Source organism: Schistocerca nitens, chromosome 9 (assembly GCF_023898315.1).
Source record: "Schistocerca nitens isolate TAMUIC-IGC-003100 chromosome 9, iqSchNite1.1, whole genome shotgun sequence".
NCBI lineage: Eukaryota > Metazoa > Arthropoda > Insecta > Orthoptera > Acrididae > Schistocerca > Schistocerca nitens.
Genome location: NC_064622.1, coordinates 409,722,948 through 409,740,230, shown reverse-complemented (window position 1 = coordinate 409,740,230; position 17,283 = coordinate 409,722,948). Strand labels below are relative to the sequence as shown.

Genomic DNA, 17,283 nt, shown 5'->3' with positions numbered 1-17,283 from the left:
AGGAGACGAGGTGCTAATGGAAGTTAAGCTGTGAGGACGGGTCGTGAGTCGTGCTTGGGTAGCTCAGATGGTAGAGCACTTGCCCGCGAAAGGCAAAGGTCCCGAGTTCGAGTCTCGGTCCGGCACACAGTTTCAATCTTCCATGAAGTTTCAACAGTCTATGTCTTTGTTCTTCATGTCTACATATTTATTTCTCAACATAGTCGCCCGGCGACGAACACACTTCTCCCAACGAGTAACGAGTTTGTTGCTACCGCCAGTGTAGAATGTCTGACTTTCTTAGGATGATGGACTACAGTGAACGCAGGGCTTCGGATTGTTACAGACGTCGCAGCGCTCGTGTGTGGTCCAGCATCGTCATGCCGCCCTCCACGTGTAACGAACTCTTTGTATTCGCAACCCGATTAAGCAAGCGGTTTCTCGGGCACCGAGATAGTTACACATCGCCATCTTACACGCCCTCTAGCGGCAAAACGCTGCAAATACGTAGACATGAAGTATGGAGATGTACAATATTAACAATGTTTGTTTTATTTAATGAGCATTTCACATGAGCTTTCACATAAAAAAAATTGGGAGGCATCACTTTTCAAACCGCCCCCGCACGTCTTCATCCACATACATGCTTCGCAATCCATCGCATTGGGAGTATGGTGAAGGATACCAGAACCCCTACACATCATGTATTTCCCTGTTTCACTCGCAAATGGAGCGAGGGAAGCTGAACTGTCTATATGCCTCCGGATGAGCCTTAATTTCTCTTATATCGTCTTCGCGATCCTTCCGCGAAAAATAGGTTGCCGGAAGTAGAACCTTTCTGCAGTCAACTGCGAACGTCTGTTCTCTAAATTTTCTCTACAGTGTTTGGCGAAAATAAAGTAGTATTCTCTCCACTGACTTTTGAGTTCCAGAAGCATCTCCGTTACGCTCACGTGTTCATGAAACCTACCTCCAACATTATGCTGCCACACAAGAAGGGGTGAAGAAAGCTCCATTGAAGACAGACGTACAAGGGTTGGACTAAAATGTGGAAACCCTGCGGTAAATGAATGCTTGAAAATAAATGGAGATGCTGGCAACGGCACCTCTGCAATGTCGTCAGTATGCTCCAAGTGCCAGTCGTGGCTAGAACAATGTTTTAACTAATTGTGGGTATAGTGTGTCGCAGGTAAGTGAATTGTAATGTGGGCAAATTGTTGGTGCTCATATGGTGAGTGTTACTGTATCCAAGGTAGCTGAAGTGCTTGATGTATCAAGAGCCGCTGTCTCGAAGATTTGTACCGCATTTAGGGAAAGCGGAAAAACATCAAACTTCCTGGCAGATTAAAACTGTGTGCCCGACCGAGACTCGAACTCGGGACCTTTGCCTTTCGCGGGCAAGTGCTCTACCATCTGAGCTACCGAAGCACGACTCACGCCCGGTACTCACAGCTTTACTTCTGCCAGTATCTCGCCTCCTACCTTCCAAACTTTACAGAAGTTCATTCTGGAAACATCTCCCAGGCTGTGGCTAAGCCATGTCTCCGCTATATCCTTTCTTTCAGGAGTGCTAGTTCTGCAAGGTTCGCAGGAGAACTTCTGTAAAGTTTGGAAGGTAGGAGGCGAGATACTGGCAGAAGTAAAGCTGTGAGTGCCGGGCGTGAGTCGTGCTTCGGTAGCTCAGATGGTAGAGCACTTGCCCGCGACAGGCAAAGGTCCCGAGTTCGAGTCTCGGTCGGGCACACAGTTTTAATCTGCCAGGAAGTTTCATATCAGCGCACACTCCGCTGCAGAGTGAAAATCTCATTCCGGAAAAACATCATCCGCTTAGTCACAACGCGAAGGAATGTGTGTGTTCGGTGACCGTGACAGTCGCTCACTGTGGAGGACTGTTAGGAAAATAACAGGACGGCAGCTGCAGATGTCAATGCAGAAGTGAATGTTGATCTTGCGATCCCAGTCAGCACCGAAACAACGCGAAATAGGCTCCGTAAGCAGGGACTGGAGGGCGAGCTGGGATTCTAAAACCACTCTTCGCTTAAGCAAATGCCCGTAACGAAAAAACGTGGTGCCAAAGCCACAAAACTTAGACTATTGAGCAATGGAAGAATGCCATTTGTGCAGATGAGTCTTGTTTCAAACTGTTTCCAACTTCTGGGCGAGTTTTACGTCCCAAGAGTGAATCATGGAGGGAGTTAGGGAATGATTTGGGCAGCCATGTCGTGGTATTCTATGGGCTCCATGGCTAGTCTGCAAGGTCGCATTACTGTCAAGCTTTATGCGAGCATTTTTGCTGATAAGGTCGATCCTATGGTACAATCTTTGTACCCGGGTGATGCTCAGTTTTAAGAAGCAGGACCCCTGTTCACACAGCTCGCTTCGCCCAAGACTGTTTTTGTGTGCACGAGGCTGAATTGCCGTATCCAATTGGACGCCGCAGTCACCAGATCTCAATATTTTTGCGGCTTTGTGGTACACTTCGGAGAGAAGTTTGCTTGATCGCTTTCCACTGGGGCACTCCCGTCTTCCAAGACGAAAACAGCCGTGTTCGAAAAGACTGTTAGACATTCCCACTGGCATATTGTCCCACATCAACTGCCTGGCTAAATCACCCGATATTAATTCCGTATAAAAAGTTTGGGACTGTTAGGAAGATCCCAGCAGTATGGTAGCTGTGCGGATGTAATCATCAGTGAGAGATGTCATCTAGACATGGGATAACTGAAGAAACTTGTGAAGCACCTTCCTCGTTGAATTGAGACTATCTGTATTTAGCTATCCATTTTCTATTGTGCGGTGGAAGGTACTCGTGCACTATAGTCACTCCTCCCCCTCCCCCCTTCCCTCGCCGCTTCCTATTCCAGTCGCGGGAAAAACGGCTGTTATCATCACGATCTCTTCGCGAAATACACGTAGCGGGAAGCAACACAGGATGTCCCAGGAGAAATTGTCATTATGCAGGGATATGTCAAGAAGGATCACTGGAAGCAAAAAATTCCAGTAAACGTGGGTTCTAAAACGCATACCTTTAGAGATATGAGCACTTATTCACATTCGCTACTGTGAAACATATCTCTGCTACTGAACAAGTCCTCGTAGCTCTTAAAGTATGCAATTTAGAGCCCATGTGTACTAAATTTTTTTGCTTCGAATGATCATTGAATTGAATATTGGCCATTCTTCCTGAAACGCCCTGGATGACGCTTCCAGGAAGAACGCTCCCGAAATTTTAACTGTAAACCACAGATATGCAGAACGCCTTTCTTGCAGGGGCCGCCACTGCAGTTGGTGGAGCATCTTGCATTCGTCTTTATTAAATGAACTTGTAATGAAACGCACAGCTCTTCCTCTATCAGTCCTATCTGCGTGTGATCGAGAATGAAGAGCAGTATTTAAGAACTGGTTGAACGAGGGTTTTGTAAGTTACGCCCTTTCGTGAGTGGACTACACTTGCCGAAGATTGTTCAAATCGTTTTGTCTGGCATCTGCCTTACCTGCGATTAGTTTTACGTGGTCGTTTCACTTTCTCTTGCAGACCCTCTGGTTACAATCGTGTACATTAACTTTTTACTGTGCCTTAGCTGTAACAGAAGTATTTTTTTCCAAATGGAAACCTGAGGTACACATCTGTGAATGGTCAACCTTTACGTCACGTGCAAGTGCTGCTAACTGTTCGGCATCACTATGAAAATGTCAGAAAATCAGTGTAGCAGTGCGCAGCAGCTCGTGACCACCACAATACACAGATGTGGTTGGTTCCGTATATTCCACTGTATAATTGAATGTTGCTATTGTTATTTTACATGTTAATTATTGAGTGATCATTTTACTATTTATTACAACAAAGAATATTTCGGAATAAGTTATTTTAGTCCATAAAATGACGCCAAGTGAACAAAGTATGATTTGAAAACGGATACGCATTTTTGTAAAAATTTTGCATCTAAAATAATTACAAAATCACCTAAGAGAATTACCACGTAAATAAAAAATTTTCTTTGCTCCAGAAAAAAATGCAAGTTTAAAAGGGTTACGTCGTTCAGTTTTCATACTCCTAGATATGCCATGGATGTGACTGCTGCTGCTGATTGTTCTGCAATCGTGTAATACAGTAATGAGTTTTTCTGCTTATTTATGAGTAATATTTTAAAATTGTTTACGCTGGGTTCAACAGCCGCTCCCTACACCAGATCGATCCCCTTCAGGTCATACTCCATTTTTAGTGTTTCTACTTCTCTGTACCCAACAGCATCATCCGCGTAAAGCCTCGTAGAACTTCCAATTTATCCAGTAAGTGATGTATTTATATGAAAACGAGAATGACTTGAGCTTTTTTGTGGATAGCTAGGAATGCTTTACTCCTCCATCGACCTACGGCACACTGCTGTTAGTGGAGGTGCACGTTCTTTCGCATGGTCTAGGTAGTATCGTATGTACCCCTCAGATCCAGTCGTCTTAATGGTTTAGAACGAATTCCGTTGATTTCATACCGCGTAGTCTCATGTTGACGTTTGAGGGACAGTCTAGAGAAAGAACCACAGTATGGTCTTCCTTAGATTAGATTAGAATCAGTTTTCGTTCCATAAACCCAAAAAATGAGATGATTCTCGTGGGTGTGGAACACGTCAGAAAGTATAACATAAAACATTTAAATACAATACTTACTACCCTGATCATTTGTCAGGACATAATCGAAATTGGTTAATACAATCCAGTAAACTGGAAGAGCTAATATGTACAGAATTAACACGCTGTCAGAATAAAACATTGTTAGTGAAAGAGCTTTGGAAAAATAAGTTTAGTATTTCGCTGTTCTCTGCCACCTTCGATTCCACCATGATCAATGCGTGGGTGGACGGATGGTTTCGATCCGTTTAATCATTTAATATGAGACCAAAACTCCTCTGGATTCTCTGAACGCTTGACATACGGCTCTCCTTACGCTAATTTAGCTTCGTTCAGTTTTTGGTTGTCTGTGAGACTGCATTCAAATTTGCAGTGAAGCTCTCTCTGCCTTCGGTGCAACTTCCTTAAAGGACTGTCAAACCACAGCAGTTGTTCACTATCCCTCACAATTTCCTCAGCGCGTACCTTTATAAGACGCATTGTCAAACATTCTTCAGTTTTGTCCGTTTATGCTCAACATTTACAGTTCTGGAGAAGATTGTTTCATGTTACTCTTGCATGTTTTCTATTGTCTTCTACCCAAGGCTCTGGGAGTGACTGAAGTGTTTAATCTGGAATGACTAATTTTTTTGACAGATGTGCTTATGTGCGGGGGCCCAAGAGATATGAAAATACAAATATCATTTGATAATGAAAGATGGGTAAATGACTCTATAAAAGATGCAGCGGCAAATGTATTGCTTGTCACTGTTTAGTTAAATGCATGGAAAAATCTGTAGGGAGGGCTTCATACAGCCGTGATTGCTAGGTTCATGATAATGATGACGACGACGACGACGACGACGACGACGACGACGACGACGACACATCTAAAGGCCCCTGTACACAATCAAACAATTTATCGAACGTTTACTATGTTTACCATATATTTGACCGTGTGTGGTGCTGTTTGACCAGCATAGATCGTGTCTGACCTGTTTGCCAGAAATTTTTATCTATGGAAAGTTTGATTAGATGGCGAACGTTGTTAGTGTCGTTGTTTCGCCGGATATGTTTAGAATAAAATAGTTCTATTACAGTTTATCTCACTATATCATGAGTTTCAACTACTACGGAAATCACAATCAAGGATAAAAACAAAATAGCACTGGCAGTTACCAAAATGGTATCGGAGTCGCACCTTCCCCAGCTATATATTACGCAGGAAGACTTAAGAAGAAAACTGATATTCTACGCATAACATACTAGCGGCAGAGCAATGAAATTAAAAAAATCTAATTCTTCCACGGACGATGTTGTGGTATCTTAATGAACTGTCATTCGAGGACCAAGTAGCAGAGAAAAAATTTTGGCATACTTGTCTGTTCTGTTTCAGTGCGAGGGCGAAGTGACTCTACACTGTAAAATGGAAGCGAAGAAGTCAGCGTGACGTGGAATGTATATAATATGGATTGCTAATAAATAAAACATTTGCAAACTTATGTAAGTTGAAAGTTTATGCCAGAAGTTACAGCAAGATTCGCGGCCACAGTGAAAACCGCAAGAATTTAAAAAATGGACCTCCACCAGCGGAGATGCAAATATATCAACAAATTGATTGAACTGAAAATACAGAACTGTTCATTAATTTAGAGATGAAATGTTGTTACCAAAAATGTTCCCAAATTTACATAACTTGTAAATCTTCATTCTTGAGGTGTTGCTTTGTCGCAAATATCCCTGGGCTTCTTCTGCTGCTGTACATGCAAAACCAATCGTGTAATGTATGAAGTAAATTCCAAGTTAAGATTTTCTACCAAGTTGCTTTATTCTCACACAGGATGTTCGGCGGCGAAAAATATGTAAACAAAGTTCTAAAAGTTATGATGTTGATGATTGGTAACAAAACTGCCCCTCTGCTGTACGTAATCTCTGGTACTTATTATTTACAGCAATCATTGACTATTAGAATTTACAAATTTTAAGAAATGACAATTAAAAATATGTGACAAAATTAATTAAGATAGGGCTACATAGAAAAATAACTAAAATAATTCATGACAATTTTGTGTGGACGCGGAGATAATTTCGTTAAGAATTCCGAAGTAATTTAAAAGTTTCCAGAAAGTAACAATATATATCACATTTAGAGCGAAAAGTGTTCCTATCGGCCGGCCGCGGTGGTCTAGCGGTTCTAGGCGCGCAGTCCGGAACCGCGCGACTGCTACGGTCGCAGGTTCGAATCCTGCCTCGGGCATGGATGTGTGTGATGTCCTTAGGTTAAAGTAGTTCTAAGTTCTAGGGGACTGATGACCTCAGAAGTTAAGTCCCATAGTGCTCAGAGCCATTTGAACCATTTTGTTCCTATCGTGTGTATGATTTCCAAATAATAAGTTTATCAAAAATAGCTAGCCGATTTTACGAAAATAAATTTTTAAGCTGCAAAATACACTTTATGTAGAACATTACGGTTTTTGATAAATGTTAATTAACAGGCTCATCGGCGTAGCAAAATGGTTCAAATGGCTCTGAGCACTTAGAACTACTTAAACCTAACTAACTTAAGGACAGCACTCAACACCCAGTCATCACGAGGCAGAGAAAATCCCTTACCCCGCCGGTAATCGAACCCGGGCGCGGGAAGCGAGAACGCTACCGCACGACCACGAGCTGCGGACTCGGCGTAGCAATTTTAGATCAATTAGCTTAGTAATTCTTTGAAACAAAATATTCCTAACATCACCTCAAAATTTTTATTGAGCGCAGAATACAATAGCAAACGCAGATTTTACATAAATTGCCTCAGACGCGCTAATTACTAGTATAGGTGCACTAAAGAATTATACATTAAACAATTAATCAAGTATAAAATAAATGTAGTCTCTTCAGGCGGTGGCAGAGGATGCCAAAGGCGTTGTTTTATTGCAGCTGATACGCCAAAACATTATGACCGCTGCCCACCGCGACTTTGGATGCCGCATGGTAGCGTTGTGGGCACGTGACGGGGTAACAGAAGTGTGTAAGCTGACACGGACGAGGTATCACCCTAGCGAAGATATGAGCTACAGATGTGAAAATGCACTGAGATACGCGACTTTGGCAAAGGGCGTATTATTATTACGCAGAGCCTGTGAACGAGTATCTCGGAAAAGGTGAAGCTGGTCGAATGCTCACGTGCTACTGTTGTGAGCCTCTACGGAAAGAGGTAATAGGACAATGGAACTGCCCGCATCTCGTGGTCGTGCGGTAGCGTTCTCGCTTCCCACGCCCGGGTTCCCGGGTTCGATTCCCGGCGGGGTCAGGGATTTTCTCTGCCTCGTGATGGATGGGTGTTGTGTGATGTCCTTAGGTTAGTTAGGTTTAAGTAGTTCTAAGTTCTAGGGGACTGATGACCATAGATGTTAAGTCCCACAGCGCTCAGAGCCATTTGATTTTACAAACTGAGTAGTCCAAGTGTAAGATATGCAACATCAAGATATATATAAGCTGAGGAGCGCCGTGGTCACGTGGTTAGAGTGAGTAACTGCGGAACGAGAGGTCCTTGGTTCGAGTCCTCCCTCGAGTAAAAATTTTACTTACTTTGTTTTCGCAAAGTTACGATCTGACCGTTCATTCATTGACGTCTCTGTTCACTGTAATAAGTTTAGTGTCTGTGTTTTGCGACCGCACCGCAAAACCGTGCGATTAGTAGACGAAATGACGTGCCTCTCCAATAGGAACCGAAAACATTTGATCGCAAATTCATAGGTCAACCGATTCCTCCACAGGAAAACACGTCTGAAATATTCTATACGACACTGGTGACGGCATGTGCGTCACATTACAGGAATATGTTGTCGACCCACCTAACTTGCGCACTTGGCGAATGGGTAAAAAGATTCTTCTACCTCGCCCGATTTAGGTTTTCTTGTGGATGTGATAATCACTCCCAAAAAAGTGATGAAAACATAAGAGTTTGTCACATAAACGGCAACAAATGAATGCAACAGTTTCACAGTCGCACAGTTTTCCCTGTGCTCTGTCAAAACATACGTTTTTAACGTTTTCAAGTTTTTCCGTGTGTAGACCGTCAAATCCTGCATGTGTCCAAGCAAATCTGAACATGTCCTGGAATTTTGGAGAGCGAAGTTGATCATGTCTGAGTGCATGAACTTTGATAATTGTCTGAAAATAAAAAATTAAAACTTTTCACTCGAAGGAGGATTGAACCAGGGACCTTCAGTTCCGTAGCTGCTTACGGTAACCACGGGACCACGGTGCTCCTCAGTGTACACGTACCTTGATGTGGCTTATCATGCACACGGACTACTCAGTTTGCATATTTTGCTTATTTTTTTCATTGTTCCATACAACTTCTTCCTGTTTTCTCGACTGATCTGTGTTCAGTTTTTCATGGCCTATCCCTGTGCCAACTTATAACTAAATCTGAGGGGGGTGCGATGGGGAGGTTCCCTTGTCAGAGCCATTTGAACCATTTTTGACAATGAAACTACAACTACGTGCTAAATGGTTAGACACCCACAGCTCTTCATAGGACGGGAGTCGCGGAGACTTCTCTGCCCTGTCAAGTAGGATAGACAAAAGGGCACGCGCAAGTCCATCGGAGCACGATGTCCATCGTATTTGTTGAACATGGAGCTCCGCAGCAGACCACCCCTGTGTGTTCACATGTTAACCAAAGACATCGTCAATTATGATTGCAGTGGACATGGGACCATCAGGATTCGACCGTCGATCAATGGAAACGTGTGGGCTCTTTTGGTTAATCACATTTTTGCTACACTAGATCGATGGTCGTCCTCATAGACGCCGTCATCGCGATGAATGGCGGCTCGAAACATGCAGTGCGCCACGGACGCAGGCTGGCAGGAACAGTATTAGGCTGTGGAAGACGTTCTCCTGCTCTTACATGGACCTGTGGCAGTAATTGAAGACAGTCTGACAACTGTGAACCTCGTGCATTTCTTCATACTTGATGCCTTCCCCGACGGCGATGTCATCTTTCAGCAGTATAATTGTGTGTGCCTCGGAGCCAGAACCGTGTTACAGTGCTTTGATGAACGTTATTGTGAACTCACGTAGATGTCTCGGCTACCAAGTTCGCCTGATGTATATCCTATGGAACCCATCTGGGTCTCTCGTACGCTGATCAGCAGCTCTTTATTTACACGAATCAGTGTAGATATCTAATGCCACATACTGCAAGAAACCTACCAACAAAATGTCGGATTCCTGATACGCAGAATCTGTTTTGGTTGGCAGGAGAGCCAACACCGTGTAACTAGAGGAGGCCGAAAGGCACGCGTTTTAGCTCACGCAAGCTGGCGTGAGGTCTGGAACAGGACAAGGCAATTAGAGTTTAGAAAAACGGACGTAGCTGGTGGAATACTTAACTTTAATCCGTTAATGAAGAACGTCGGTCTTGACGGTACACGATTCATAATATCAATAGTAACTGATAATGGCGCCTTGCTAGGTCGTAGCAAATGACGTAGCTGAAGGCTATGCTAACTATCGTCTCGGCAAATGAGAACGTAATTTGTCAGTGAACCATCGCTAGCAAAGTCGGCTGTCCAACTGGGGCGAGTGCTAGGAAGTCTCTCTAGACCTGCCGTGTGGCGGCGCTCGGTCTGCAATCACTGATAGTGGCGACACTCGGGTCCGACGTATACTAACGGACCGCGGCCGATTTAAAGGCTACCACCTAGCACGTGTGGTGTCTGGCGGTGACACCACGGAATCAGTTATGTATTTCGTTCCAAAGACTGACACAAGCTATTAAGCATGTGGTCATAATGTTTTGGCTCATCAGTACATAAACAATTTACTAAAAGTTTCACTCTCCATCCGCAGAAAGTTTATGTAATCATCAGTTTCCGGGTGTAACACTTCCTTTAACATGTTTCCGCTTATATTTCTCATTTTAAATCGTTTCCTGGATCAATGTCTTGTTTACTTATTATTCTTTAAACATGGTGCCGGAGTCAATGTTAGAAGTGCTTTATTTGCATTTGCAGCCATTCTTGCTAGTGCCCAAATACAGCATACATGAAAAGAATTTGCTTCAAAAGCAAAGTCATATTGAAGAACTTCGTTATACGTGTATGTGCTTGTTTGGCACATCCGTGGCTAGATAAGAGCGAATCTGACAAACGGGGGCCTTAACAAGTTATTAATGGTTTCATTGGCCATTCGAAGGAAGTTGCGACAATCGGCTTCTGAGAGTAATAGTTCCTTAGCAGAGTGCCAGACTAACTCTGTCTCATTTTTTGCTATTCCCTGCACCATCGTCTTATTTTCTTCTTCTGTAAACTGTCAAAATCAGTGCCAGAATTGCTTTCCCTGCATTTGTGGTCATTCTCACAACTGTCGAAATACTCTCGATCACAAACAGCGGTGCTTCAATGTGGGGTTGAATTGGCAAACATTGTTTGTACGTGTACGAGCCTGTACCACAAGTTCAAATGGCTCTGAGCACTATGGGACTCAACTGCTGAGGTCATTAGTCCCCTAGAACTTAGAACTAGTTAAACCTAACTAACCTAAGGACATCACAAACATCCATACCCGAGGCAGGATTCGAACCTGCGACCGTAGCGGTCTTGCGGTTCCAGACTGCAGCGCCTTTAACCGCACGGCCACTTCGGCCGGCTGTACCGCAAGTCTGCGGCTAGACAAGTGCGAATTTGTCAAACAAGTCTGCTCGTTTACGGGAGCCTTCACTACCAATTTTGATTGTAGATTAATTTTAGCTGTGCTATATGTAATATACTACAAACTGAAGTACATAGATCTACATTTAGAACTTAATAAAGCAAAAACACGATCTCTTACTGGCCACGAGATATCAGTAGTATCAAATAAATAGCAGGATGTACTCATAGTTCCCAGTATTGTTATGTGAATTAATTTTCATGTTTACGTCGTTGACCAAAATCTTGGCAGTAAAAATGTGTTTCGTAAATTTGTGACATGCATTTTCAGTGGTTTATATACGTGTATCCAGACCGCTACATGGCACACTTGGGCGGTGGTACTCGAGAACTTTTCGTGGCCAATATTTATATATGTGCCTAATCTGTTACTTGCCCCCTTTATGAAGAGTTTTGGTGCGGTTGCTGACGGGAGTGGCTGTTTCAATCAACGATCTGGTTTCAATATGAGTTGTGACTTCGGGCCGATAGTCACTTGATCCCATTCGCTACCAACGGTAGGAGTAGCTTCACTCAGCATATCAACAAATTAAAAACTTTTCAAATTTAATTGCATATAACATTTCTGCCATCTCTAATTCCGTGTGTTATGCAAACTGTTGTAAAATACGCTCAATCCATTGTCTGCTGACTCTGGTTCACCAGGCTGGCTGTAGTGAAGAAACTATTAAGCTCAGAGACGATTTCAATCAGCTACTCCCAAAAATCACCGTGCCGTAACTGTTCACGAAGTGATCCCACGCGGTTCCCAACAACAATACCATAAGACTTCTTATTTCAGTGTTGACCATACTGGCGATACTTTTGCATTAAATCTATATTACTTCTAAAACTGAGATAATGACTTTCTCTTACAGATGACCAAAGTACTATACAGGGCGTACATTAATAAAACCGACAATTTAAAAGGAGGGATTCCTAACTGGAAAAGGAGGAAAAAAAAAAGTCGTATGAACATGTGTCCGGAAATGCATCGTTGCCACGGTAGATGACGCTGACGAATGAAAGTCCCTCTGCCTCGTGTTCCTTGAGTATTACAGGGTGTGTGATTGACGCGGAGTACAGTAAGCAACAGAATGGCCCGGTATTCATGTCGGGAACAAGCCATGATGGCGTTCGTGTACGGCCAAGCAGCTGGAAACGGTCGACAAGCAGCACGGCTATACCAGAACAAGTACCCTCACAGACACCAATCACATCAGACAACATTTGAAGTCACTTTTGGGCGTTTGTGTGACCATGGGTCCTTTCAGACAGACGAACTTGCAGGGAGGCGGCGGCGGACTGTGCTTACTCCAGATTCGTAGGACCGGGATCTACAGAATATTGAGAAGAACCCTAGTTCGAGCTCCAGGCAAGTGGCCCGCCAATATGATGTAAGCCAAAGTACGATTATGTGTATCCTGCATGACAGTCGCTACTATCCCTGTCACTTGCAACGAGTGCAAGAATTATCAGTAGCGGATTTCCCTCTACGGGAAGGATTTTGCATCAGACCATCACAATTATGTGATTTCTGCCATTTGTTCTCTTTACCGACGAAGCAATCTTTACCAGAAGTGGCATCATCAATCTGAATAATCATCATCTGTGTGCAACATACACGGCACGTGGTCAGAGAAACTTTAATTCGACGGCGCAATCTACCGTGGGAACGATGCATTTCCGGACACTTGTACATATGACTCGATTTCGTCCATAGCCTGTCAGGAATCAGTTTCTACAGTTCCGCGGTTTTATCAACGTTCACCCTGTATTTCCTTTATTTGTAAGAATATTAAATTCGTTTTATTACCGGTATATTAATTAAATTCAGGGACGTGAGATCCAATTATATGAAGTAGTATTTTTACTGGCTGCTCAAGTCGTATAGTGAAACTGTAATCTTGTTTGACAGATGTTACAACTGCGGCGAGTTCGCGAACCATATAGCGGCGAAATGCACCATGGGTCCACAGCCCAAGCGCTGCCACCACTGCAAATCGCAGGACCACCTCATCGCGGACTGCCCCTCCCGGCCGGATCGGAACAAAAAGTCTCCGTCGATGGCAGTGCCATCTGCTGGCGCTGGAGGCGAAGCTGAACATCCAGAGACGTCCGCGGCGGTGCCACCAGATGGCGAAGCTAGCGTCCAGCCCTCTACCACCACAGCGGGCGGAGAGTAATACACACGCACACATTCTCGCACAGTTTGTTTCCGATATCATCCCTTGCTGTCTCCCGTATCATCTCTTGCTATCGTTAATGCCCCATATTCATCAACAAGTCAATAATACCAGTATGCATCCCAGATCATAAAGAATAATGCGAAGCAAATTATTAATTTTAACTTTAATAATGAGATCGTTTGTCTTTTAATCGTTTGCCCCCTGTTTTATGCAAGAATTGCTGTCCTTAGCAAACAAAAATTTCAAGAAGAACGTTGAAATATTTGCATATTTCATTTCTCATTATTCTATACAGTATCACGCATAATTGTCCTTCCTCAACACCACTAACGATCGGCCGAAATATTTCAACTTAAGCCTACTGCAGTGACGGTGTTACACAGCTATTTCATTTGGCAGCAATATTAACTGGATAAACAACTTGCATTTCTTTTCACATGTACCAGAAAAAACGTAGGCCCCATGCCTGAAAATAGCTTGAATATGTTGAGTAATAAGTAACTCTCCATGCTATCACACAAGTGGCAATATCACTTCTGTTTCAAAGAAGAGTCTCCGAGTATCACTGAGGCAATTTGCCTAGAAACACACTGTGAGAGAGAAAAAGTCAATGGAGTTGATGGCCCTTGTTCTGTAGTGATAAACATACCTGATTTGTTCACAGCTGCTCACAGGGACAAAGCTATCTATTACTTTACCAAGGTCTTTTTATATGCTTCCTTGCAGATCTACTTTCATTGTCGGTACTTCACAATATATTATACATTTCAGAAATATTATTTTACAGGCACAGTTATGGCTTTTCTCCATAATCATATCTGAATATTAATTACAGCTAGGTCTGTGAACTTCAGTATGGTTGTTCTGAAGAAAGTAATTGTTACGATATCAACCTGTATGTTTCTAAATTGAACTACAGTCTGCAGTAGAAAAATGAAGTGGATGTACTCACTCTCGAGTGAAGAGTTCAAAGACTGAATGTTACAGACATCTGGTCTAACTGACACCAGTATGTGAAAATTAGACATGGAATCTTAAATTTATGAACCAAAGATTTTCTGCATGTGAAAGAATGAAACACAATTTGAAGAACTGTCAGGTTCTTGCTAGAATAAGAATCTGAGAAAAGCAAACAGTACCCAGAGAGAAATGAAGGTCACATGTTAAACTTGTTTTATATAGCTACCTTACAAAGAAAGATACAGTACATACTGCTGCCAGCCAGACCACAAATTCTTACAGTGTGTACAACCATAGTAATGTCTGCTGCAGTCTGTAGTACATAAAAACAAATAAGAAGCATCTTGCCTATGTTATCAGATGTGATTTCAATGGAAGAGATGAATACTTACTTAGCCATTTGCATTTTGCATGTATTCAAAAACATTATCAAAGGTTTAAATCTGCTGTTAGCATTTTGTTAAGAAGAATGTAAAATAAGTATATCTGTTTTATTACCTTTTCTACACTTCATGCATATATCAGAGAAATGCATACCTGTGCTTGAATATTTTTACTACAGCTGTTTCTCTCTTGTTTTAACCCTGAGATATTTTATAATTTTGTCAAGTAATTGTTAGGATTTTATTCTGTCAATTCCTGGATAAGAAAAAGATTCTCAGAATGCTTAAATGAAAGAAATCAGGCTTCAAAAATCTATGTATCTGAAGAGATTTAAAAGGCAGAGAATGTCCATAGTTTTTTTAGTGGGGATGCATAAGGTTATCATGAGATCAGCATGCCATTGTTCTGTTTGTCCTTTTGCATTGATTATCTTTAGTAGCTACCTAAAGCTAATCAGTTATGTACCCCACAGCAATGTATTGCTTATCCAGGACATGATATATTTAACTTTGCAAACTCTAGGCAGCACAAATCTGTCCTGACAGATAGTATTTTCTTCGATGGATACAAATAATTATGTCAGTAGTTTATCAAGTTGATGTCATCGTTTCCATATCTAACACAACCATATAAATAATTATTCTGGGAACCTATCGTAGTATTCCAGATTTTCACACAGAAAATAAAAAAAGTTTTCTTTTCAAGATTAACTGGTTTGTGAGAGACAAAGTAAAATTTGATGCTGCTGTATATTTTCAGCTATTTGTTGTACCACTCGTCACTGAAAAAGATCCAAAGTACCAAAATATTTCCACTGATGTGCACAAATACGAGCCAGAGAAGTAGAAGAGTGCATTATGTGATACAAAATCTGTATACGGAACCAGAGTTGTATAAATACTATTGATGTAATTAATTGAGAGAACAAAGAATTAAAATTTCATCATAAAATTAGTCAAAATAATCTATTGAATTGTCATGAGTTGTTAAATTCTGTAGTAAATAAGAAAATTAATTTTAAGAGTGCTGTCAAAAAATGTTGGAAGTATGTATGATTACTTGAAATTATTCAGGAGAAAACAAGGTGTGCAATTTTCTTCTCTTGGTGTTGTAACTACACACATAATACATCTCAGATGGAGGTGTATTGGCAGTGGAGTGCCTCACAGAATAACAAAATTGAACATATCGAGCTGTGAACTGAGGTTGGGATTGAGGAAGTGAGATGTGATTGATTAGTGTGTCATACGGATGCAGTTATTACTGTCTCATGAATCTACTGCAATATAGTTGCACTGTTGCCAAAGAGGCAGATACTTTCTTCTGTACTGTACATAATTCTGGAACTATTTTGCAGTTTTGTTAATTAGAATTTCTACCAGTCTGGTTGGACATTCAGTTCTGTTGTTATTTTCATTTTTTGTTGCAGTAATCCAGTAGCATAGATTATGAGATTCCAATGACTGTATGCACTACTGATTTGATCAAATGTAATGGCATGTGCATTTAACCAGAAACAATTTTAATAGGGGATATTTGTTTATATAGATATATTATAGCCAACCTAAAACAGTGATAGCTAATGCACTGAAATTGCAATGCGTATGATAGAGAGACAATTCCACTATGTTGGAATTTCAGGAAACATTCTAATGGTGCATTGTCCCCCATTACGGTGAGTGTTCCTAAGTCATCTTGCCTTGCCACAAAACATAACCATTTTTTCAAACATCTCATTTTTTAAAAATTTGATAACCACAGATTGTGATTCATATGCTGCAGTAAACACAGGATGAACACATCTCAAGTAGGCTGTATGTGTAGAATTGTTCTTTTGCTACAGAATTCTACATTTGTTTGTATTCTATTTTATATTTAGAGAAAAGTGCTTTGCCACTACCAGTCAGTGTAGATCAAAGCTTCTGTAACTGTAATTAAGAAATATGAGTAGTTTTCTGCTGTAGTGTTCCAGTGATATTTTTATGTCAGATTCAATTATTTTTGTACTTGCATAGATCAACTCCCTCTACAACTGTCTTCACTGTAGTTTATTATGTATAACCAGCAAATGTGAAATGCATAGTGTTTTGAACTGTGAGTCAGTGCTGAAGGGACAGCTATGATTTTCAGGCTGTTGTTGTAAGCCCCAAAATATATCGATTGAGACCTTAGTTTCCTGTGTTTTCAGATCAAAAGAAATCAGTCTGTTTAATTTGTGAGATGTTTAGCTGATAAACGACTTAATGTCTGTATTGAATGTCAGCAGCTTTCCTTTTCTTTTCTTTAAAAAAAAAAGCCACCTGTAGTCCAATTTCATCATCAAATTTTACCATGAAAACAAATTACAGTTAAATATTCATTAACTCTTGGGACCAAGCTAATGCCTTGTCGTTACAATGTTCATATAATCACAGTAGGCTTACATTCATTACAGAATGCTTGTGCTGCATCAACAGTAATCACAAGTGTGTTAT

General features: G+C 41.6%; 1 protein-coding gene across 1 annotated transcript in view; it reads left to right on the top strand.

Moving 5' to 3' along the window:
• LOC126204279 (protein lin-28 homolog) overlaps nt 1-13,462 on the top strand; it is a 96,425-nt gene extending 82,963 nt beyond the window's left edge. Inside the window, exon 4 of the mRNA XM_049938667.1 lies at nt 13,195-13,462. Coding sequence (XP_049794624.1) covers nt 13,195-13,462 — 268 coding nt within the window. The remainder of the gene's footprint in view (nt 1-13,194) is intronic.
• The last annotated feature ends 3,821 nt before the right edge of the window (nt 13,463-17,283 follow it).